At 29.9% G+C, this 27940-nt stretch overlaps 1 protein-coding gene across 1 annotated transcript in view; it reads right to left on the bottom strand.

The window, feature by feature from the left end:
• Positions 1–27940, bottom strand: part of larp (La related protein) — a 216532-nt gene that overhangs the window by 110386 nt on the left and 78206 nt on the right. Inside the window, exons 2-4 of the mRNA XM_075378905.1 lie at positions 24256–24329; positions 19281–19343; positions 7833–8226 (exon numbers count right to left, since the gene is read on the bottom strand). Of these exons, the coding sequence (XP_075235020.1) occupies positions 7833–8226; positions 19281–19343; positions 24256–24329 (531 nt within the window). The remainder of the gene's footprint in view (positions 1–7832; positions 8227–19280; positions 19344–24255; positions 24330–27940) is intronic.

Below are 27940 nucleotides of genomic sequence, written 5' to 3'. Positions count from 1 at the left end.
CATTTTCATATTATTAAAACACATTTAAAAGTACGCAAAATATATTTATGTATGTATAGACAGTAGCGTGCAAATTAATCTGAATACAATGTTATTTAATAAAAACTTATTTTAAAAAAAAGTCTTACCTGTACAATTTGTGATTATCTAGTAATTAATATGTCCTCCTTTATTCTTAATCACTTCAAGTACACGATTTGGCATCAATTCAACAAGTACACTATACAATTTTTATTTTATTTCTTTGTCATGAAACCATATGATATTGTTTAAATGAGGTCGATATAATGGTACAATGCACGAGAGAGTCATTTTTTGACTACTGTCCAAAGATTTTCAATTAGATTTAAGTCTGAGGGGATGCCTGACCACAGAAGCACTTTAATGTTATGTTCTTTGAAAAAATGTTCTACTCTTTTTGACAGTACGGCGTGGCACCAAATTTTGTTGTAACACTCCACTGACTTGTGGGAATTTGTTTTGAAGTTGTTTCACAAACCTTTCCTTCAGAATCGTGATATACCCATTACTTTTCAACATACCATCTGCTGGAAGTAATTAACAAGGGCTTTCAAATGTGAAAAACCCCAAAAAAATTTTCTGTTGTAACTGTTAAACATGATAACTGATTGTTAGATATGAGTGTGTAACGTATTTTTATCTGATGCTTTTCTAACATATGGAACACGCTTTGGTCCTCAACATAAAAATCTGGCTTGTCTGAAAACATTTTTCCAGTGATTTTTTTATATAGTTAGGTTAGGTGCTTTGGCCCCAAGTAAAAACAGTTATTTTTACATGAATTTGAATACTAGATCGTGGATACCGGTGTTTTTGGTGGATGGGTTCTAATTAACCACACATTTCAGGAATGGTTGAACTGAGACTGTACAAGACTACACTTCATTTACATTCATACATATCATCCTCATTCATCCTCTGAAGTATTATCTGAAAGGTAATTACCAGAGGCTAAACAGGAAAAAGAAATGTGTTTTAGCCTATACAAGCCTTTTTCTGCACATTGCTGGTGTTAAAAACTGCTTTTTAGCTTGGCAATGAGCTTTCCATCCAGCTACATGAAGTCGGTGTCTAACAGTTATCATGTGTAAATCTGTTCCACTGGCTGCTAATTCTCAATTTAAGTCCATAGCGATAATTTTAGATCAAGTTGACTTTTTCTCACTGTTAACAGATTATGTTTTGGAGTAGTTTTTTTCACAACCGCATTTGCCTTTTGAAGAGAAAAGGAACCAGTTTCTTTTAATTTTTTTAAAACGGTATTCACTGTCCCTAGTCCAAGATCATGCTCAGAAGCTATTTGTCATGTCATACTGGTAAGCTCAGAAAAGAAACAATTTTTGAACACTTTCTGGGAGTTATGTTCATTTTTATAAATTTAAGACACACTGAATAATAAATATGAAAATATGATTGTGTAATAAAAAATGAGCTAAACTTTCACAAACCATTATTTATAACATGAAAATTGCTAAAAGAACAATAATAACCTCACATTAAACAAACAACTTAAAGAATGGATGTTGTTAAGCAGTGTAATCACAACTTAGAAATAAAGTGTTCAGATTAATTTGCAGACTACAGTAGATATAAAAAAAAGTGATTAGGATGGGAGTACAAAAGATTCTCATATGAAATGAAGATGTAAAGCAGTAGAATTCACATTTCGTCAAAATGATTTAAAATTTAAAAAGTTCATCAATTTTGATGACATCATTAGCTATAATACTATACTAATTCTGCTCGCTATTTTAAATTTGTTCTGGATTAGTTCATTATAGCGTACACATTCAACAAGAAAGTGACAAAAAAATTATATTTTATACCTAGGAGACACACTGAAATATCAACAGAAAACATTAAAAGTCTTTCTGTTATGCCTAATATGTAAATGAAACTCTCTTGTAGTAATGATAATGTAGTAATACAGTACTTAAATATTCTTCATTTTTTTGCTGACAACCAACCATTTATTTTGCAACACCGTTTTTAAACAGCATTTCAATAAATATGCTTAATAGTAGATGAATTACACATAATAATGCTAACTACCAAAATCAATGAATAAAGCCATTTTTTTTACATATTTATGAGTATAGTCCTTGAAGTGGCCAAGAACACTTTTTAATAATCTGATAGTATACTGGAAATCATAATTTTTCAAAATCTATTTTTATGAGTACATAACCTGATGCATACTGAAAGTGTTACAGTTTTAATTAAGTTAGGTTAAAAAAATTCAAATTATTTTGTTTTTTTCTATGGACATGGTTATGATGAATATCTATTTACAAATTTTTTTAAAAATATCTATTAAATATGTTTTATTAAAAAAATTCATGGACAGCAAGTCCAATAATTTATAATTCAGTTTTAATTACACATAATTTTGAAAGAAAAGAGATGGAAATATAGAAACAAGTACAAATTAAAAAAAAATAATTTAATTTTACTTTATAGTCAATGAAGTTTTATTGTGATCTCTATGAGTTACCCTCCAAATAGAATATGCTAGTCCAAATCCACACATTCTGCTCAAACCTGAGAGCATCAGAAATGACAGTTGTAATTACCTATATGAATCGGTCTTTCAAGTAGTAAACATCATTGATGAGTATGATGAAAGATTTTGTTTCATAAAATCCCAAAAGTAAAAATCTAGGAGAGTAAAATAGGGGAATACAGAAATTACTTCCAAACATTTCTTCTGCCCATCTCATTTGTGAAATCACCAACAGCGTCTACACAGTATAGAAAAGGGCTGTATTTTGGGGAAACATATTATCTTATTTTATCTGGAGAAATGCAAACATTCCAAATGAGTCCAACTCATGAAGCCTGGTGAATAAAAATAAGTAAAGGATCTTACCTTCCAAATTTGAAGTAATCACTTCAGCTGGGCAGAATAAAAATTAAAAGACAATACTCAACTGAGTGTTTACTATTCTGGTGAGTGAACACTTCTAAAATTTTAAAATTTCCAGTCTTTACTTAATTCGTCATGAATAAAGTTAAGTTTAAACACTTTAAACAGTTGATAATTTCTAGGCTAGGGTATTCGCTTTAACCCACTGGATTGGTCTAGCGGTGAATGTGTCTTCGCATATCAGCTGATTTTGAAGTGTTCCAACATTCAAATCCTAGATCGTGGATACCGGTGTTCTTTGATGGTTGAATTCCAATTAACCATACATCTCAGAAACAGTCAACCTGAGACTGTACAAGACTACACTTCATTTACACTCATACATATCATCCTCATTTGTCCTCTGAAATAATACCCGATGGTGATTCCCCAAGGCTAAATAGGGAAAAAAAGGATATTTGCTAGCTCAAACTGTTTACGTAACTTATTTCCCCATTCATTCAAATGGTTGCTTTTATACATATCTATGAAGTAAAAGTGTTAAAAAGAATGAAGAAATATAAATCCATCCAAATGTAAACAGTTGTTAAAATTTGGATCTGAGTTGAGGCGGTACACTAAGCTAAAGAGACAATATAGAAGTGTTTCTATGTTGTGTTAGTGATCTTGGTTATCAAAGTAGAGCAGCAGAAGATTTTGGTCTAAATCAACAACAGCTTGTAAAATGTTTGATTTTGTTTAACATCATTATTTATATCTAATCTCAATGCAGATGAGTGAATAAAAGTCCTGTTGACACTGAATGAACTGAATGAAGCCCAAGCAACTGGCAAGCTTGTTTCCAAATATCTACAGCCATTGGTGCTCTCAACTGTACATATGTAAAATGAAGAGGCCACATATATCTTTGCTGACAAATACATAAATCGGAAGGGTTATGCTAGTATAAATATACACGTGACATGTAATGCAAAAGAAAGGTTCACTAACATAGATGCACAATGGCCAGGGAGTGTATATGATGGCAAAATTTGGAGACAAAGTGCAATAAAAAGAGAACTGTCAATGTTTAATGGTAGATTCTGATTGCTAGGTGACAGAATATATCCATAGTTTGGTATATCTCCATGGCTCCTTATACTCTTTCTACCATCGATTATTGATTAACAGGGAAAATTCAATTTTTTTACTTTCCTTGTAAGGAGAGGGTCATTATAGAAAGAATAGTTGGTCAATTAAAAATTAGGTTTCCAATACTGACTATAAGAGTATATACAGAAAAAATTCTGAGAGCAATAGTGTGCTTCGTAGTTTTGCATAATGCTATCAAATATTTAAATGACTATTTGGAAATACCAGATGAAAATGTGTCTACAATATGACAACCATACCACAGACCACAGAATAATTTTATTTGATAAAGACGAGATAAAAAATATTGGAGAACATCTACAAATTTTGGGATTATTGAATTTGTAATATCCCTTCCCTTTTTCCTTTCTTTGAATATAGATAAAAGAAATGAAAAAAAAGTACAAATAAATAAACAAAAACATAAAAAAATAATGTAAGTATGGGTAAGTACTGGATGACTCAGCCAGCATAAGGTTTGCTGAGCCAACCAAATCAACAAGGCAGCTTGTCGAGCAGAAGCAATAGTGATTTTATGTTATGATTTTGTTAGTGCTTCATGGGGAAGGGGCTAACTTCATGCACCTGCTGAAGATCACCTTTGTAAGGACCCCATCCACCAAGCTTAACAAGCGTGCAATTTAGGCAGCCAGTTTATTACAAGTATTGAATCTAAAAGAAGGGATAATGGATTTAGTAAGTATAATTTGTATATTTATTTATCAAAACTCAAATAAGTTTGTAATTCTGAGAAAATGTTAACAGCTGTGATAGTTTCATTATTTCATTCATCTGTTTCCCCCCTCTCGTATTTCTCTTTCAGTATTTCCATTAAAAATTCTTCTTTTTCCATTTGCATTTTAATTAATTTTCACTATTCTACAAAAATTTGGCGCTGCTCTGTTAATACTAGTCACTGCAATTCTGTTGTAGGTAATTTTGATGTTTCTCCTATTTCGTCTTTGTTCCCAAAATAATGTTTTCTTATTTTCTTCTTTTTATCTGCATTTCCTCCACTGGTGGAGGAATCTGGATAATCAATAGGATTTTCATAATCAACTGCAGCAGTCGATTCGGTTTCACAACTTTGTCCACCACGGTCTAGGCCAACTGTTATTGTACTGGCCACTTTTGAAAACACTGGATTGTCTTCTTTATTTTAACAAGTCGAACAGTGCTTTTTCTCAGTCGTTCAGCTTAACTGGTTTATTATCTGCTACATGAACATCAGATTCTTTTTTCACAATAGTCTTCATATTGTTCAGATTTTCTTTTAACAGTGAAAAACTTGTTTGCCAATTTTATCACTAAATTTTTCCATCAAAATTTTAGTATGATGTATTTGATATAATCAAATACATCAGTATTTGATTACATCATTCTATAAGTCATCGTAATAAAATACAAACAAATGAAGGCAATACTTCATATATTTCAGTTTCACTGTAAATGAGTACTTATGTATTTATTACACACTTACATTAAAAGTAAACTTTTATTCACTCCAAACCGACTGTATACTTAAAAGTAAATACAATATCCAGAAGTGAACACATTTAAGGTTACTCATCACTCATGGGCGATTACTTTTTTCTATTCACCAGCTTATTGAGTGGCAAGGCAGATTTAAAAGAAAAAAGAACAATTCATTTAGTCTTCCCACAAGAAATCACCAAATGTTCATTCACTTTTGGAGAATCACATTCATGCTCACTGATTAGTCTTTTTTAAGGAATTTGAATATTTTTGATATTTTATAGTACGCAAAATAACTGAAACTTCACTATGTAAATTTAAAAGCAAACATATAGACAGGATATGCACAACTGTTGAATGTATCCTGCAAAAGTTGCATTATGGGGGCTGTTCATCTGGATATTAAATACGTACAAGTAAAAATGGTGATCTGTTCCCCAAACAAATGACTATCACCATCTCATAACGTATCCTCCTGGACAAAGGATACAACAGATCATGTGAATTTTCTCTAGTTTGTATCCTGATGTTGTGTCTATCAACATTTTCAGAAAACAAAAAGTATTCTTTTTTTATGAAAATTGCAGTCTACAAAATGTTGTCATCGTCAATCTCACTGAGAATATATAAAGCAATATCACACACTTGTTTAGGCTATTGTCTTGCATAAGTAATGAACTTAAGCAATTGCACTTAAGTAATAAGAACTCGCATAAGTAATTGTCTCATATTTATAAGACAACGAATGAAAATTAAACAATTACACTAGATCTATTAAAAAGGTGTTTTGACAATAGATATTTAATTGCATCTCATAATGCAGATTGTATTTTAAAACTTAATTCCAAAAAGGGAGAATCTGTGGATAATTTATCCAAATTTATTATAGAAGTATCTTCATATGTCAATGCTCTTGAAGCAATGCATAATCCAATCAATACAGACGAATACCATTTTTCAGAGGTAATATTCTTGACTGGCAACATTATTATAGTTTATCTAGCAATTTAGTACATAATAGAAATGATTTAAGTAATTTACAAGAACTCCATTATTTGCATACCACCTTGAGGATGAAGCATTAGCTATTATTAAAAATTTACTAATTAATATGAACTTTTCATTCCAATTGCAATGTGCTATTTTAACAGAAATAACAGATAGCCTACCGACATTTACCTTTGATATTTTGCATTTTAATTTACCTCATAATCAGTTTTTTGCAGATCCTGAATTTAACATAATAAATAAGACATCCTTAATGGAACAAAATTTTACTTGAATTTTATTTTACCTAGGAAATTTATTCAAAACTTTAAATATCCTGTTCTCCAATTGGGATATATTATCGGTGGTTGTTTTCCTATTAACTCCTAAGAGCAATAATACCATTGCATCTTTTATTTATCGAAAGGATTCTACAAATCTTTTGACTGCACTTGAGAACTTCTGGAAGATTAAGGAAATTAATACTGGATAATAAATAGAAAAAGAATCACTTTGTCAATCATTCATAAGCATTTAACTTGCTTTAAGTTTGATGCAAAAACTCAATCCCAACAACTTGGTCATTTATTCCTCCTTCAACGTTAATTGGAATTTATACCCTGTAAGATGGAGACATCTTCTTAACATTTTATATACAGATTTTTTTTATCGTCTGACTTCATGTGCATATTTATATTACTTAGATTTTCAGGTGCTACAATATAACTCTCTAATTTTTTCAATACTTGACACTGAGAATGGCCCATTTGAACATTTTTTACCCAGCAGCCTCCTGTTTTCTTTTAGCTGCTTATTCCAAAAACTATTATCGTTTCAATATGGAGGACACAATGATATTCTCTTAGTAACAAAATCATGGGTTCAAATCATGCCAGGCATAATATGCAACGAACCTTTCTCTTCATTGCCAAACAATGCATCCTGCACATAAAAGTATATTCTTCCAGCCAACCACTTCATCACACATTACAAATTTTAAAATATTCCTTTTTAACCAGATACTTTTTTTATGTCTTTATCATCTTTTCTTTGAAATATATGGTAAAACTACATAATGAATTTACAGACAAAATGTACACTCATTTGGGATATGTTTTGCAAAGTTCAATTATGCACAGATTTCCTTGGTGGGTAGATCAGATCGATAGTTCTTTGTAATTGTGAAGAATTATAAAGTTTTTACTAATCCAGCAGAAATGGAAACATTTATTACTGTTAATGAAAACAAGACAACTGGATACTGAAAGAAATGAAAACACTTAAAAGACAAATAATGAAAAGAATTACAATATAAAATAGAGTAAAGATAAATACACAAAAAAAAACTCACGTTTCTTTCTTTTATCAACACCGTCCGCTTCATTTATATGATTTTCATTTGGCACGGAATTATTTTGGTGTTGGGGCTGCTGCTGTTGTAACTGCTGATTTTGTTTATCCGTGTTATTTGTCTTAACATCTTTGTTGTTAACAATTTCTTCTTTCGTTTCTTTAACATGTCCATTCTGTTTACCGTTAACTTGAACTACAGTTGTACCTTGCGTAACATTGTTACCAATATTACTACTATTACTATTATTATTATTATTATTATTACTAAGATTACTACTATTACTAACAACACTATTACTATTATTAACTGTATTACTACCGCTGTTGTTGTTACTGTTATTATTAGTTGCTGTTGTATTATTTATCGCACCATTAGTCTGATGACTTTTTTTCTGAAACAAAAAAGACAATAACAAAATGTAAATAATATAAAAACATCTTTTACTTTATTATTATTGAGTATTTGTTCAATGTTTCTACTTCTCTGATTGTTATAATGTAAAGAAAATATGGTTATAAATCAAAATTTAATGCCACAACTCTAACCCCCAGTTATGAAGTCACTTGACCAACCAATACAAGATGTATAAAAATATATACATGGCTAAAACACATTCACAGACATACGATGTGTATAAGTGTGTTGGCTCCTTGAGATTTAATAGTTATAGAATCATGTAATAATTAAAAAAAAAAATCATAACTGGACTATAAAATTATTTCAGAATACAGAAAAAATTTTCTATTAAATTTTGGACCAAATCAAACATGAGGTTTGAAAGAGTACATAAAGAAGGGATTATCAGAGGCTAGTATATCTCTGAATTGGTCTTGATTTTATTAAAAATAGTATAAAGTAAGAGAGCACTTTAAAACTTTAGAAAAAGGTATTAAAAAGGGCCAATGTTGATTATCTTCATAAAACATAAACAAAGAAACTTTTGTAAATTTAAATAAATAACATTAATTAAAAAAGCAATTATATTACTTATACACACATATATACAGTATCTTTCATAAGTTTAAGGACAAGTTAAAAATAACTGAAAAATCAGTATTTCATGACAAAATCTTTATTTTATACAAGTAAAAATTAAAAATAAAAATAACAGAGATAATGCTACATCATTTTTTAAATGTTTAGTATTTTGTATGACCTCCATACGATTTTAGCATGCTGCTACTCTATCAGGCATTGATTCAATCAATTCCAGACATTTTTCTTTCGTCACCTGTTGCCACAGACTTGCGATTTGAAGTCAACTCAGCCTAATTTTAAGTTTTTCTTTTAGCAAGTTGCAGTGCTATCCAATTCCATAAATTATCAATTGGATTTAGGTCAGGACTACGAGTAGGCCAGTCCAAACGTTCCACATCATTTGCATCAAACCATGCCTTGGTAACTCGTGATTTATGACAAGGTGCGTTGTCTTGCAGGAAGATGAAATTCTCACCCAACAGGTTATACACACTAGGAAGCATGAATTCTTCCATTGTTTTTATGTACTGCATGCTGTTAATTGCCCCATCCATTATTCTAAGATGTCCAGCGCCCTCTGAAGTTATGCAACCCCACACCAAGACAGCATCTCCACCTTGCACAGCAGGAATGATGCAGGCTGGTAGAAACTTTTCAGTTTTTTTTCGCCTGACCCTAATTTTTCTGTTTGAATACAAATGGAATTTGCTTTCATCAGAAAAGACAACCCTTCACCAAGCTTCTTTCAACCGGTTCTTCGTTTGCTTGCAAAACCAACGACGTTTTGATTTGTGGACAGCGCTTAAAAGAGGCTTTGCTAATGCGAAATGTGATTCCATTCCAGATTCTTTTAAACGTCTAGAAAGAGTGGCAGTACTAAACTGAATTCCATGATTTTGTGCTACTTCTGTCGCTATATCAGGCAAACTAGCAGACCGATTAAGTTTTGATACTTTTAGAATTGCTCTGTCATGCCTCATTGACGTTTTTCGTGGTTGACCAGATCATGGAAGATCAACTACAGTTTCTTGATCACGATATTTTTTACCAACTTGCTGGACACATGTTTTTGATATTTTTAATTGCTCAGCAATGTCTCTGTATGTTTTATTTGCTTTTCAGAGACCGATTACTTGCCATTTTACTTCTACACTAGCACTTTTTGTACCAATTGTTAATAAAAAAACTTTTCACCAACCAAACCTCAAAGAAACAAATGCTAATTCATCACCGTTTTGGTGGGAAACAGCTGATAACATTGTCAACTTGACATTTTTAATTACTGTTGGTACGCCTGAAACTCTAAGTTGGTGTACCTGACACTTTAAAGTGATTTGTACATTTTTGGACATTACTCTCTTAAAAACAAAAATTTCATGAAAATTTTTAAAATCACTTAGCCCTTTTAACTCAATAAATAAATTTTTTAGAATTTTTCTTTTTACTCTATTGAAAAACTCTAAAACACAGCGTTAAAATGATATCACACTCATTAGCCTAGGTTACATATTTTACGAGAAATAGTAATTTCTTTACAAAAAAAACGGGCTAATTTTAGCTTGTTTAAAATATTTAAATGACTCCATAAAATTTGAAGCATCTAACTTAGAAGCTTGCGGTTTTCACCAAAAGATTTATTTTTTAAAGCTGACAAACAGTTTTTCTAAGGTGTCCTTAAACTTATGAAAGATGCTGTATATGTTAATAACTTCATATAGAATACTCAATATGGTCTGAAAATACTTGCCATAAATTTGTTTTAATAACAAAACTCTTTTATTTGACCTTCTAAAGCCACGGTCCACATTATCAGTAAGCATATTTTTGCCTTAGAAGACTATAAACCAGTATATCAGATCTTTGTTATTGATACCCTAACACTGTTATTAATTAACAATTTAAGGACAAAATTCTAGATATTAAACCAATAAGAAGTAATGGAAGTTTCATTATTTATTAATGTAATGTTTTATCATAAGAAGTACCAAAGAAATTTTAAAATTTTGGAGGTTTTTAACAAAAACCTTCATCTTTATCTACCTCTGTGATAACCATTTCCATTTGCCATAATTATTTTCTCCATAAAATAACAAGTTCCATGTAAATAAAGCAGCATTTAAAAAAAGTTTTTGAATTTCCAAGTAATAAGGTTAAAATAGTAACAAGATATACAGTTCAAGGCTGGGAAGAAAGTTGTGCAACTTTTAGAACTTCACCTTTAAAATGGTATTAAAAGGAAAATTAAGTAGAATATAGAAGTTTTTAATTGTGCAAGTAAAAATTTATGTAAAATAATATTCTACACTTAGAGTGAAATATTGAGAAACAGCTCAGAGATTTTCAGTTAAAATTTTAGAAGTATGGTCACACCACGCATTACATGGTGACTCCTTAGCCATTGCAATTAAAATTAAATACCAATAATTACCCATATTCAGAAATAATACAAAATTTTAAAAAAATAAGTTAATTTAATCTGACTATTCAAGCAAAATGATAACTGATAAAAAAAAGAAAGTCTTATTTATTATCCCCCACCTCTGAATGAAAATGTGTTAATACAGAACTGAAGAGACATGCTAATGCAATGGAATTATTTAATTAGTACAATTAATCTCTTAACAATTAACATGAAAATACTTTGAATATCAGAACATCAAGACATATAAATCTAAACATAACATAATAATGGTGACTAATAATAATAAAAAATATATCTTCAATTCACATATGTGACATGTTAATTTTCATTTAAAAACTTCTCCACTAATGTTTTTGGGTAAAATTTAACAGTATAATTATCAGATGAACTTCCTCAACAAAATAAATGGTGTAATTTAATAACCTTAAACATAAAAAACAAGCGGATCAAATTTGAGGACCTCACCTTTTTTTTAAAGCAAAAACTGTACATTTTAATGCTATCAGGTTTTTTATTAGGAAAAAAACGCTGGGAATACACAAAATTCCATAAAATATGCTCTACTGTAAGAGAATGAAAAAATACTTAAATTTTAAAAAATATTTTGATACTTTCTGATAAATTACATGTATGTAATTTTAGGATCCTTATTTACCAATCCATATACAAAAAATTGATACCCTTAATTAGCAATCCCTTGGAATTAAAAAAACACAATTTAAAAAAAATATGTTTTAAGCATTGGCAATTGTGAAGGTTCTTATGTAAAAAGAGAATTGCCTATTAGAGCAAGATATAATTAAATTAGATATAAACAATTTTATCACAACATGAGAAAAACAAGTATAAATTTGTTCATCATCGTTTTTTCTCATTAACATTTACGAGTTTATGTTAACAGGTAGAAATAGAATGCAATAAAAAATCGCATGAAATTGAAATATTAAATTAACGCTTACCATAAGAAACAAAGTATTCATAATAAAATTATTTCATAACATAATTCAATATGTAACAATAATAATTTTCATTTTGTTAAACTGAATTTAAAGAATGATAAAAAAGAGAAATAATGATCGACAATGAAATTTTTCAAACAATTATTAATAAAAAAAATTAATATTATCATGTAAATACTTTACAGCACGCTCATATCATACTACTACTGAATTCTTTATTGCATTCACAATCATCATCTATCTGATAATCTGTAAACACAACAATATTTACATATATACATATGGGACCTTAACTTCTCTCTCACTCTCTCTCTCTGACTGTCTCTTTTTCTTTCTTTCCACTTACAATTACAAACTGATACTCATTACTGCTCATCAAAAAATAAATAAATACAAGTGTTGTTACACATACAATTACACAATTTAAAATATAAATTAACAAATTATTATCCCTTTTTATTAATAATAATAACGATGATGATGACAAGTATAAAGTTAAAAACCATTGCAATTGAAGCCAAGCAAATATAGATCTTTAAATACTTTAAATAAACTGATTCTGACCTATTTTTAAGCAACCGATAAAATACAAATGAAATATATGACTGATCTATTATAAATTTACAAGTGGTAACCAAAAATTTATTTCTGATTAGTTGTTGAAAATGAAATGGCTACGCATAATATATATATATATATATGTATATGCAACAGCCGTAGGCAATATATATTACTTAAATCTTACTGGCTAAGAGTGTCAGAAAAATGCAGCACTATTCTGTTTCATTTTGTTCGATTTCAGTTAATGAATCTATCGCAGGATGAACATGTGCAAATCATCCTTTTGTGTGGCTATTAAGGTTATTCACATTGTGATGTTGGTAATGAGTTCAACTGACATCATCCGAAGCACCAACTGGTATCACATAGCACTGTGGGAAAGATTACTTGACAAGTTTAAGAAGATGCTGTCGATACTGCTAATTTGCCCCAATTGCAAAGGCCATGAAATGATAATGCAGTACAAGAAGCTTTGATTGCCAAGGTCTGCAGCAATCCAAAGAAGTCAATCTGGCAAACTGACATTTTCTTGAACATTTCTTGATCAACCATTCATGATATTCTGAGGAATGTAAAATTTTACCCGCTCCAGTTCCAACTTCTGTAACACTTACTAGAAGATGATCCTGATCGCAGGTTGGGAATTTGTATGCGATTTTTTAACAGGATTGAGAAGAATGTAGACTTCACAGAATGCCTGACAACAGAAAATCTGCATTACTGGTCACAGGAGAACCCCATCGATACAATCCTTCTGTACAGCACAAGTCTGATCATGTAGCAGTGCAGTGTGGTAACCAGAATGATTTTATCATTGGCCCCATACTTTTTTCAAGTAAATGTGGAAGGCGAAAAATACTGTCAAATGCTTAGAGATTGGATGATGTCCACATCAGATATCATTGGGGAGTGTCGTGAATGGTTCATGATGTACAACACTGGCCTATTTCATAAACATTGGATTGGTTGTAGAAAACCTGTTGAATGGGTTCCATTTCTTGGCATATTTGAAATTTACTTTTCTATTTTCAAATGGTTCCAAACTGGTAGCCAGAAAAGGGAGGGGGTTAATGTTAATGTTTGGTTTGTTAGAGAGAGGAAACTTGGTTAGCTCCTCCACTCTTCTAGTACAAGAAGTACTATTTCTTGTCTTATTAAGTAGCAGTTGTACTGTAGCTGTAGTACTGACAACAGTTACTACAGCTGTTGTCAATATAGCCATGAATAAGCAAGAGGTTCTGTCTTCTGTTGCACAATGTATCAAGTTTTTAACTAATGAATGCGTTAAGCCGGCAGAAATTTTAACTCATTTAAAGGTAAAGTTTGGTACTGCTACTCTGTCCCAGAACTGAGTGTATATGTGGATCAGACAATTTACGAGTGGGTGAAAAATTGTAGAATATGAGTCATGATCAATGCCCAAGATCAAGTCTCACAGCTGACAACATTCGTGATCTTTGAAAGGTGAACACCAGTTCACTGTTGAAGAAATCACGTCAGAAGTGGATACTGATTACAGGAGTGAACAATGCATCATCACTGATTACCTTGGCTTTAGAAAAATTAGTGTTGGATGGGTTCTGAGGTTGTTGACCAAAAATCAAAAACAGGTCAGGTTGGAGATCTGTGAGAACTTCTAAAGCAATTTTAGCAAGGGGACGATTTTTTGAGATGAATCGTCATGTGTAATGAGACATGGGTCCATTATTACACTCCAGAGTCAAAAATGGCAAAGAAAGGATGAGGATTGCCCAGTGAAAGTCAAAACCAGCCTGTAAGCCGGAAAAAGTCTTGCAACGATATTTGTGACTCATGGGGGCTTTCCTCATTAATTTTCTCCACAATCAATGAATGGTAAATGCAACTTAATATTGCCACAGTCAACAAAAGCCACCTACTGAAACAAAAGACAGGGTATGCCCATCAGGTATGTCATCCTTCTCCATGACATCAGGCCGCACACCATAATTTTGACAAGGGATAAAATGGGGAAAAATGCACTGGGAAGTCCTTGACAACCCTTTCTACAGCACAGAATTGTCCCCTGTGACTATTTTTTGTTTGCGCCCTTGAAAGGATCGCTTGGAGGAGAACGATTCGAAAACAATGAAGACATCAACGAGTGCATGCGCAATTGGTTGACTACTTGTTCACAAACTTTTTATCAACAAGGAATATTCAAGCTTCCAAATCATAGGCAAAATGTGTAGATTGTGCAGGAGACTATATACAGAAATGATGAGTAGGTATTGTGTATTTAAAAAAAAAAATTATATTTGATTCGCTCATGTACAACTTGTTTTTGACAAGTTTTTTGTTTGTTTGTTTGTTACAACATACAAGTATTACATAACATTTCTGGTTGTTTTTTCATGTCTGTTGTTTAAACACTTACAATTCCTTTGACAAAATTCATTTTTGCTTTAGAAATAAAAACTTTATATTTTACCTTAATTTTTATTTTTTATTTGATAATTTTCTAATCACTGAATGCTCTCTTTACTCTTTTTAGTGTGAAGATTATTATCTATGAATATTAAATTTAACGATGGAAAATGTAGTGGAAACATTGGTTGTAAGACCTGATGATTCTTATATCTGTTAATAGTTATTTCTTTTTTTTGTCTTCAGTCATTTGACTGGTTTGATGCAGCTCTCCAAGATTCCCTATCTAGTGCTAGTCGTTTCATTTCAGTATACCCTCTACATCCTACATCCCTAACAATTTGTTTTACATATTCCAAACGTGGCCTGCCTACACAATTGTTTCCTTCTACCTGTCCTTCCAATATTAAAGCGACTATTCCAGGATGCCTTAGTATGTGGCCTATAAGTCTGTCTCTTCTTTTAACTATATTTTTCCAAATGCTTCTTTCTTCATCTATTTGCCGCAATACCTCTTCATTTGTCACTTTATCCACCCATCTGATTTTTTAACATTCTCCTACAGCACCACATTTCAAAAGCTTCTAATCTTTTCTTCTCAGATACTCAGATTGTCCAAGTTTCACTTCCATATAAAGCGACACTCCAAACATATACTTTCAAAAATCTTTTCCTGACATTTAAATTAATTTTTGATGCAAACAAATTATATTTCTTACTGAAGGCTCGTTTCGCTTGTGCTATTCGGCATTTTATATTGCTCCTGCTTCGTCCATCTTTAGTAATTCTACTTCCCAAATAACAAAATTCTTCTACCTCCATAATCTTTTCTCCTCCTATTTTCACATTCAGTGGTCCATCTTTGTTATTTCTACTACATTTCATTACTTTTATTTTGTTCTTGTTTATTTTCATGCGATAGTTCTTGCGTAGGACTTCATCTATGCCGTTCATTGTTTCTTCTAAATCCTTTTTACTCTCGGCTAGAATTACTGTATCATCAGCAAATCGTAGCATCTTTATCTTTTCACCTTGTACTGTTACTCCGAATCTAAATTGTTCTTTAACATCATTAACTGCTAGTTCCATGTAAAGATTCAAAAGTAACGGAGATAGGGAACGTCCTTGTCGGACTCCCTTTCTTATTACGGCTTCTTTCTTATGTTCTTCAATTATTACTGTTGCTGTTTGGTTCCTGTACATGTTAGCAATTGTTCTTCTATCTCTGTATTTGAACCCTAATTTTTTTAAAATGCTGAACATTTTATTCCAGTCTACGTTATCGAATGCCTTTTCTAGGTCTATAAACGCCAAGTATGTTGGTTTGTTTTTCTTTAATCTTCCTTCTACCATTAATCTGAGGCCTAAAATTGCTTCCCTTGTCCCCATACTTTTCCTGAAACCAAATTGGTCTTCTCCTAACACTTCTTCCACTCTCCTCTCAATTCTTCTGTATAGAATTCTAGTTAAGATTTTTGATGCATGACTAGTAAAACTAATTGTTCTGTATTCTTCACATTTATCTGCCCCTGCTTTCTTTGATATCATGACTATAACACTTTTTTTGAAGTCTGACGGAAATTCCCCTTTTTCATAAATATTACACACCAGTTTGTATAATCTATCAATCGCTTCCTCACCTGCACTGCGCAGTAATTCTACAGGTATTCTGTATATTCCAGGAGCCTTTCTGCCATTTAAATCTTTTAATGCTCTCTTAAATTCAGATCTCAGTATTGTTTCTCCCATTTCATCCTCCTCAACTTCCTCTTCTTCCTCTGTAACACCATTTTCTAATTCATTTCCTCCGTATAACTCTTCAATATATTCCACCCATCTATCGAATTTACCTTTCGTATTATATATTGGTGTACCATCTTTGTTTAACACATTATTAGATTTTAATTTATGTACCCCAAAATTTTCCTTAACTTTCCTGTATGCTCTGTCTATTTTACCAATGTAAACCAATGTTACCAATGTTCTCTTTCCACTTCTGAACACTTTTCTTTAATCCACTCTTCTTTCGCCAGTTTGCACTTCCTGTTTATTATTATTTTACTTTCTTCATCACTAGCATTCGTATATTTTCTACGTTCATCCATCAGCTGCAATATATCGTCTGAAACCCAAGGTTGTCTACTAGTTCTCTTTATTCCGCCTAAGTTTGCTTCCGCTGATTTAAGAATTTCCTTTTTAACATTCTCCCATTCTTCTTCTACATTTTCTACCTTATCTTTTTTACTCAGACCTCTTGCGATGTCCTCCTCAAAAATCTTCTTTACCTCCTCTTCCTCAAGCTTCTTAATTCCACCGATTCATCTGACACCTTTTCTTCAAGTTTTTAAACCCCAATCTACATTTCATTATCACCAAATTATGGTCGCTATCAATGTCTGCTCCAGTTATTTCTATGATACATATATTTTATAACTTCACTCTTAGAACACTCAAATGAAAATTACATTTTTTTAAATCTCTTTCACGTGTCCTTGAAAATAATAAGAAATTGGCATTTTGAGTAATGCTTTCTTTCCTTTAGTGAGCTAAAATTTATATTATATCATATCATTATTTTTTCTTTTCAAGTTAAACAATATTATTTCCTTTACTCTAAATAAGAAACAGTTCACAGCCGATCTCCGTGGCAGAGTGGTGGCGTCTCAGACTTTCATTCAGAGGTCTTGAGTTTGAGGGAGGTTTGAGGGAATTCCCATTCCCTTAGGGCAAAATGACCAAAGTAGTTGATGCTCATCATCTCGAAATGTTCACATATAATAGAATTAACATAAAGTGAATCATCTTTTTTTAAGTGAAAAGCACAAAGAATTTCAATTATATTTTGGATAAACATTCAAGAATCCAAATATTTAATTTATATTATTAGTAGATTAATTTTCTGAGACTCGAAAAACCTTTTTCTAAGTCATAATAAGTTTTAGTATTGTCATTTATTTTATTTATTATTTATTTTCTGGTTTATTAGTTTTATTTATTGTCATGAAGTTTTAGCCACTTTATAAGATTCTGGGAAGTCATACAGAACAGGATGATGGTTTGTAAAAACTTACAAAGAATGTAAGTTTTTTCTTATATATAATAAAAAACTATAAAATGTTCCAAGAAATGTTGTTTTATTTAACGGTAAACATTTATCATTTCCTTACTGCCCATTGATGATAATTGTTTAACAATTCTAATATCAATTTAGTTTAAGATTTTAATTAATTTTTTTGTAAATAGTTTTTAAGTATAATAGAGTTTTCTAATTCATTTCTATTAAGAATTTACCATTTTTTTTATATATTCCGTTGAATTACACAAAAGAATGTTAGACCTTTTTCTAAAGATTATAAAATTCCCGCAATTTAATATTTTCTCCTGCTCTGAAAAATAAAAAATAAGTGAATCCATGATGACTTTAATTTATTGGATTTTTTGACCCTCTTCTTACTCAGAAAGGTTTTTAGGTTGTGTTTTTTTGCAATGAAGGTCTAACAGCAATAAAAAAAAACCATTTGAAACAAATGTTTTACAGTAATTATTGCCAAAATAATTTTTATCCTGGATTTTTCATTATATCTTCAAAACTGACCAAGTTATGCCTGAAATAACAAAAAAAAAAAAAAAACAAACTGATCATTTCCTTAAAAATGTTTTTTGCATAAGGTAAGTTAAATAAAAAATAATAATTGTTTCCACTTTTTCTACAATCTCCCAATCCTCTATAGGTCATCATCCTGTTCTGCAAAACTCATGCATTTAATGTAAGAAATTCAATAATCCCTAATCTTTTTTCTTACTTACGTATATTTACCACACTAATAAGCCGATTATTGGTCAAACCATTTACATTAAGACAAAAGAATTTATATGAGACAGTTCAAAATCTCGATTTGTAAGATAGGATTATCATAAATAATAGATTATTTGATTACAGATATATTTTACAAATAGTCTGATACTGTCACAAAATTACATTATGACTGAAATAGTCGTTGATAGATTACATTAAGTATAAAATTATTAAATAGATAAAAAAGCTTAATTAAAAATACTTTGCAGTCTCTTGATGACTTTTATCTATTATAACATTTAATAATATAAACTTAATATTATGTGAACAATATTAATACAAACCTCTCTACTATGGACAACAGTTCCTAATGTAGGCCAGTCTTCTGTATCAGTAAAATCACTAGCCTGTAACAAACAAATGAAACAATTAGTTAAAAATTTTGATATTAATTTCTAATGAACAAAGAATACTTCAACAAGCATAATGCAAAAGAAATTTATCTACGTCACTAATACAAAAGAAATATTCCAGCTAATTAACTACCCCATCATTTTCAAATAACATCATTTATTTGGATATGTATTTTCTTCTTTGGAAAAAAAATAATTTTTTTTTTAGAATCTTCAATACGGTCAAATATCACCTGCAATTGTTATTATAAAGATCACAACTTTTTTTTTCTATATTAATTTTGTTTTACAGAAGAATATTTTTATCGATAATTCTTTTTTTCTCAATGTTACAGTTAAATTTCAATGACAAATATGTGGCACTGTTACAGACAGAGGATACACAAGTGGTAATGACCTTGAACTTTTATTTGTCAGTTGAATACAATGCTCACCTTAATTATACACAGACTTATTACTAAAGATAATAAGAATATAATTCAATAAAATAATCAATTTCTTTTTTATATCTTTGCCATAACAAATATTAATAAGTTTTCAGAAACTTCAACTTCATGTGATGAACACATTAAAAAATTATAGGTATACAACTGTTGAATATGTAAACCAGAATGTACAATGTAAACTCAGTATCTGTCACATCTGGTGGTCCAAGTGTAATTTAATCTTATTCATAACCATGTTTTTTGTCAACTATCCGGGATTCAGAGTTTGGAGTCTCATCATAATCAGTTTAGGATTTAGTATCTCATTGTTATCACTTTTGATGCAAACATTTCACCATTACTATCACAGTACAAACCATTTTATATATAACAGTAATTGTTGTTGCTTTCATTCTCTAAAATTTGCATATTTTTTTAATTTCCCCGACTTTTCTTTACACTTAACTCTCCCCAGGTACAAAGAGCCTAGATTGATTTACAATCTGAATAACAATAATTTTTTGAAGAACAAAATTACAACCGCACATTAACTCTGGTTCTTTACAATTCTCGGATAGAGGTACAAAAAGAAATCTAGCAAGTTAAGAAGGTAAAAAACAAACACTACACTGGGCAAATATGTAACTATATACCTTCCTGGAGCCAGAACATAATAATATCCAATAAACATGCTATGCTGCAAAAAAATTACAAAGCCCTACAAAAATTAAACCTTCGTACTACAGAAATTTACATTAATTTTATCATAAAATCAAATTTTAAATACACTTTACGTGATGATAATTAGGGTGACTGTATTAAAAAAAAATTCATCTATTAAATTGTAGCCTTAGTTACAAGTTTGAAAAGCTATCCTCAACTCACAAAGCACAGTTCGTTATTTATTAAAAAATAAAAAAGCTTCAATTAATAATTACAAAACTCATAATTTTACGATGAATTATTCCCTACCTCTGTGATAAAGATTTAAAACTGTTCCTATAGAAAATTTATTTTTCTATTTTTCAATAGAATTATTTATTTCAAATGTTATTTTAAGAAAATCGAGTTTCAAATTAAATAATTTTTAACCTTTATAACCGAGGCCATTTTAAGTTAACAATTTTAAAATGTTAACTTTTTTTAAGTCCATAACATTTTCAGGAATTTTAATTCATGGTATAAATTACCTTCTTTAATCTATATCCAAATATTTAACAGTATACATTTTATGAGAGAAAAAATTAAATATCAAAAAATTTTTAATATGATACAAGTTAAGAAAATATTTTGAAATAATGATCGAAAAAATTACTTAAAATTAGAACAAAAAATACTTTTATCTTACTGAAGAAAAAAATCACAAGAATGACATAAGAAACCTTCTTCATTTTTGTTCTGTAGATAACACCTTAATATGATTTAAAGTTTAAAAAAATAAGCAGATAAGAAAATGTAATAAAATTTTTATAAGACATACAATGATACATAACTAATACAATCTTCAAAATGAAATCAATGGTTTACTACACTAGTGCAAGTGAAAAAAAAAATAATAATAATAAACTTATATCATGCATTGTACAAGCACTTGAATATAAATTTATCTATAAAAATAGGTATTAAATCATGTCAAAATTGAATTACAAAGACCACATTTAACTAGAAAAACTTATTAAAAATAATTTTAAAAACTGACAAATTGAAAGAAATGACACTTATTACAATTTAAACAATGATTTCATATAAAAATTAATTTTTTGATGACTAATGATTGATCCTAACTTATAACAAAACACTTATTATTAAGTGTTAATATTGGTGTTATTTGTCAGTAACCGACAAATATTATTATTATAATTATTATTATTACTACTACTACTACAATAGTTAAAAAAATAAAGAAAAGAAAAAAGTAAAAATAAAAAACATACTTATGTAAATATAAAGGAAATTCCATAGGAAATCCATGAATTTAAGAGAAACACTCATTTTTAATAATTCCTTATCAGAGATGATAATTTTTCTCAAAACCAATGTTTTTACATCTAAATTACCTTCTAATAATGATGGCAAAGTTTTTCACAAAAAAAAATTAAAATACACACATCTCTTTACGATCTTCATAGTGTCATTTTTCTAAAATTTAAAACCGTTTCTACCCATATTGTATTATATAAAATCAAGGTACTTTAAGAAAAACAAAAAACTTGTTGGAAAAAAAAATTAATCATATGAGGGTGAAAATAATTTGTTTACATCAAAAATTAATTTAAATGTCAGGAAAACATTTTTGAAAGTATATGTTTGGAGCATAGCTTTATTGGAAGTGAAACTTGGACGATTGGAGTACCTGAGAAGAAAAGATTAGAAGCTTTTGAAATATGGTGCTATAGGAGAATGTTAAAAATCAGATGGGTGGATGAAGTAACAAATGAAGAGGTGTTGTACAAATTGATGAAGAAAGAAGCATTTGGAAAAATATAGTTAAAAGAAGAGACAGACATATAAGGCCACACATTAAAGCATCCTGGAATAGTTGGTTTAATATTGGAGAACAGGTAGAAGGAAAAGATTGTGTAGGCAGGCAACGTTTGGAATATGTAAAACAAATTGTTAGGGATGTAGGATGTATACCGAAATGAAACGACTAGCACTGATAGGGAATCTTGGAGAGCTACATCAAACCAGTCAAATGACTGGACAATAAAAAAAATGAAGGTGAATCAAATTTAAACAGTAATTTTGCTATTCTACACAGTGAGCACTTCCGAGCTGGATGACAAAAACTGGCAGAAATTTTAACTTCTTTAAAGGTAAAGTCTGAGGATGCTACACTGTCCCATAACCAAGTGTATATGTAGGCCAGACAATTTAAGGGCGTGCAAAAAAGTGTAGAAAACTAAAGTTATGATCAACACCCAAGGTCAAGTCTCATAGCTGACAACATCTGTGCTGTTCAAGAGCTTATCAAAGGTGATCGCCAGTTCACTGTTGAACAAATCACTGTCAGAAGTGGTTATCAGATATGGGAGTGCTCAATCCATTATCACTGATCCTCTTGGCCTTAGAAAATCAGAGCTCTATGGGTTCCAAGGCTGTTGACTGAAAATCAAAAACAGGTCAGGTTGAAGATCTGTGAGAGACTTCTGAAATCGATTTTTGCACAAGGGGGAATTTTTTGAGGCACATCATCACATGTGATGAGACATGGGTCCATCATTACACTCCAGAGTCAAAAATAGCTAGTTAGGAGTGGCAAAGGAAGGATGAGGGCTACCCAGTAAAGGCCAAAAATCGTCACATGTGATGAGACATGGGTCATCATTATACTCCAGTCAAAGATAGCTAGTAAGGAATGGCAAAGGAAGGATGAGGAGGGCTATCCAGTGAAGGCCAAAACCCGTCTCAGTCAGCCGAAAAAGTTCTTGTAATGATTTTTTTTGAATGAAAGGCAAAAATGAATGGAAGGAAAAAGTTCTTGTAATGATTTTTTTTGAATGAAAGGCAAACTAGTAAATTTGCATTTTGAGCAAACCTTCAATAGCAAACATAATCCCTAAATGAATCCACAGGAAAAATCATCAACTCTACTGAACCTCATAAAAGCAGCCACCAGACAACAAAAAGTCTGGTACCTGGGCTCCAAGAGATAAAATTGGGGAGGTGACTAACCAATGAAGAAAAGAAGTTCACAAATAGGTTGCTTCAAATTCTGGATATGGCAGATTAAAACTAAAGTTAATAATTGATCCGAGTATGGTTATTTGTGCACACAATACATGTCACCAACCGCTCCTCGTAATATAACTCTGCAACCGTTCACATTATCCATGGATTTGCAACTGAAAACTGAAACAAAAGAACAAGTGTTCTCTATGGCTTTGGAAGCAGGAATTCCATCTACAGTAGAGAAATTATTTTAGGAACTGAATATCGCACAACTTTCAAAACAGTAGTAACATGTTAATTGCAGGGAGAGGTAAAACGACATCTTGGATGTAATGTAGTTATGGTCCACATAGATAATATCTTCCTATCACTTTCCGACTCCTAAGCAACTTCCATCTGGCACTTTAATACTTATAGAAAAAGTCAGATGCAAAATACTTCTTTTAATTCCAAGGTGTCAAATATGATCCTAAGACAATTATAAAACTTGCAGAGAATCCCAAGTGGCAAACAAACAAAACATTTTTTATTAAAATGTAACAGATGACTTGTAAAATGTTGGAGATAGGTGGATTTTATAAAGAAAGATACAAAGGTATAGAAAAAGTCTCTAAAAAGGAATAGTAAAGAGACAGTTATATAGAAAGGTCCATGATCTGCAGTCCAACCCATTTACAAGGAGAAATGCAAGTACAAATACCAATTTAAAAAAAACCTACATCTAACAAATTGGAACAAAGATAGTATACATAAAAGAGAAACTACAATTAAAAATATGAACAAATACACATACGTATAATAAAACTTACCTTATGATTTATTCTGCGTCTGTCTCTGTTTGCTCGTACCACAGTCGGTTGCGAGGGAACTGTCGCACCATTTTCTGTAAAATATAAAAAAGAAACAGAATATAAATATTAAAATTTTTATGATAAATAAAACTGTGTGAACTACAAATAAAAAACATGAAAAATAATTTTAGTTAATTTCTATATTTAAAAATTGTTTTATAATTACATTTTGTTAAACTATTGCAAAATATAATTTAATTATCAAGCAATTTTTTAATATTCTTTTTTTCAAACAAGTAACAAAAAAGAAAAAAAAACTAGAACTTTAAAAAGAAAGGCACTCTTCTGATGCAGTAACTTAACTCTTGAACTTCTAAAATAAATTATTGTAGCATAATCATAGATTTACGTATATGGCCGTGATTTAGAAATAAGATTTTCTTTAAAAAAAAAGTATACCAATAATTAAAATTCTGCTCTTTCAAGATGAGCTTAGTTGAAATATTTTTGGGGTTAACATTCTTGAGTAGTAAGCACTTCTTGAAGATGAAAAATAAAAAAAATATATAATTACACTGACCCATTAAAATTAGTTATGAAATAATTATGTACTAAACACATATTCAAGAAATTAATTTTTTATTGTTGTTTTTTAATCATAATCACATTTATGTTTATTCTTTGTATATACAAATAACATACTTTATTTCTGTAATTATTTACTACTTTTTAAAACAAATCTTATATATAAATGTGAAAGTTTGTCTATTTATTGGTTTACAGCAGGATGATATGTATGAGTGTAAATGAAGTGTAGTCTTGTACACTCTAAGTTCGACCATTCCTGAGAAGTGAATACTAGATCAAGGATACCGGTGTTCTTTCGTGGTTGGGTTTTAATTAACCATACATCCCAGAAATGATTGAACTGAGACTGTACAAGACTATACTTCATTTACACTCATACATATCCAAATTCATCCTCTTAAGTTTTAATCTGAACGGTAATTATCAGAGGTAAAACAGGAAAAAGAAAGGCCTATACTTTCACTTTTATCAAAAATATGATTTACTTAGATAAATCAAATCATCTTCACTTTTATATTAGTAAAAAATAATAAATGGTTTTTAATTTAAGCTAAAAGTGTACTAAAGTAATAAACATCAACAAAAATGTTAAGTATTCATTTTATTTTTGAAAAGCAAAAGTCATTTTTGTTTTTTATGAAAGGGAAGAGAAATATCTCTTGAAAAAAATTTGTAAAAAAAAATATTCATAATAGAAAGATGTAAGTCAGAGCATAAGTCTTATATTATGATTGTTTCATTAAAACACATGTAAAAAATAACAAAAAAAAGTAATAATAACATCACTAGTGAAATTATGCTGAAAATACTTTAAGTATTTAAAAACAAAAATTATACTCCTCAATTTTCATTTATTTCCTGGAAGTAACTACAGACCATAGTTACTACAGCCTGACCATAGTTATATATGAGACATTTTTGTTGTATAAAAATGCAAAACCTGCCAAGTATTTAAACCAAGAATCTTCAGGATGATAGCTGAATATGCTTCATATTCTCAAAATTGCAGTATGGGTTTAGGAGGCTTGAATCTCAAAAGAAAAGTTACCTTAAAATTATGAATACCAGGATATATTAAATCTTGAAAATTCCATAGAACAAACAAGAAGATTGTGAATCAAATAAACAATATAATAATATTCATAATTTAGAAAAGAAATATAAAATGTATTCAACAAATCAGTAAATAAGGAAACTAATAATGCGATTGTGGACAGCAGATTAGCAAGACGATGTACAGTAAGTAATACAAAAAATTAGAACAGCAACAATGATATCCAACCTCCATAAGAAATGGACACTCTAAAAAGAGAAGGAGAAGCAATGAAATGAACATTTTAACAAAGAAAATTTGAATCAAAAGGTTTTTCATTCGTAACAATGTTGAAAATTTGATAAATTACTAAATGAAAAGGCTTTTAAAAATAAAGCTGTTAATAACAGCATCATACAAATAAAAAAATATTTGATTCTTTTATTTGACATATTTTATTTAAGTATTCAGTTTTACATTTTTAATTTTAATCTAATTTTTGAAGTAATTATAATTGCTTTGATACAAATTATAAGAGAGGACAAAGCTTTAAATACACAAAAGAGATCATTTCAAATGAAAACTGTAAACATTTTTCAAAAACAAAAACCAATTAAACTTTTATTTTATCTGAAAAAATGCCTAAATTCTAACAATTGCTTCAATACACCTGTATGCATGTTCAGGGCCATACCCAAACATTGTGTATGATTTGATATAAAATATCAATCACACTTTTGAAAATGGCATATCCTTTCTTCAAAATAACAATATTGCAAAATGGGTTTACTAAAGAAATGATATCTTGTTGCCATTTGAAAAATTTCTGAATATCAGCATTTCAATCGTTATGAAATGCAAGTTATATTTAATACTACATGTCACAACTTACTCTATTAATAATCACAGGGACTGGCTACACAATAAAAAATCATTACTACATGAAAGCATCTTTGGCTAATTCACAAAAACTGGGACAGACAATGTAAATCAAAACCAAATTAATACATCCCTTTCAATAGGAAACAATGGATTATTAAACAAATTTTGACTTAAAACATACATTTTTATTAAACTGAATTAATGTGTATATAAAAAAACTATTAATTTTTAAAACTAAAATTTCATTTTTAGAATACAAAGATTTTTAATACATTACTTATATATGACCTAAATTGTATAACTACAATCAAAATTATTAATTCAAAATAGAGAATTGGCTATATGAATTTAACTGGTACAATTTCCAATTGATTGATGTATAGAACTTAGTGCAAGTATATAACAATGAGAGGGGAGGTCTGAGCAATAGAGATAAAATGAGAAGAGAAGGGCCTCCCTCCCATACTTCATGCAAGCAAAAAGTGATATATGTGTTCAACAGTGCATAAACTATTGAAAACAACAATGCATATCACTATTTGCCAAATCTAAAAACAAATTTGTAATAATTCTTTACGCTATGCTTACCTTATCATACATTTAACTTCATAAGTCATTAATAACTCACACCCTTTTAATTATAAAACAACAAAAACAATAGAAAAATGTATACACATTCTGGATTTATTTTTTAATTTTCTACTTTAACCGATTGCCTAAATTATCCATTTTCTATATTATAATCTATCCTGCAACCAACTTCTAGCGATTAATTAACAAGATTCCTTAATATAGTTCACTAAAGCTTAATTAAATTAAAATTGAATAACAAACAATGCAGCTAATGTATAAATAACCACTCGGGCATTAGTTTTTTAGTAACTCATCTCTATTCCACATTATATGTTATAACAGTGCAATGATTAATTTTTAAATAAATAATATTAACAGACTATAAAAGATAAAACAATGATAAAGGAATTGTCAACCTTCAAATTAAAAAAAAAATTTTCCCACTACTTTGGTGCTTAGAAACATTTTGTATACGAATATGCATTAATTTCATGTATACGGAGTGGCTTAAATATAATAGGGCACGTAATAGAAACATAACATGAACAAACACTGAAACAACAGAAGAGCAAAATATTGCACAAAGCAGTAGGTGATGCCATCTCGTACACTACTTACAATCAACAA

Source organism: Lycorma delicatula, chromosome 11 (assembly GCF_047948215.1).
Source record: "Lycorma delicatula isolate Av1 chromosome 11, ASM4794821v1, whole genome shotgun sequence".
NCBI classification, from domain to species: Eukaryota; Metazoa; Arthropoda; class Insecta; order Hemiptera; family Fulgoridae; genus Lycorma; species Lycorma delicatula.
Note: the sequence above shows the minus strand (reverse complement) of the source record. Positions and strands in the feature narration are given on the sequence as shown.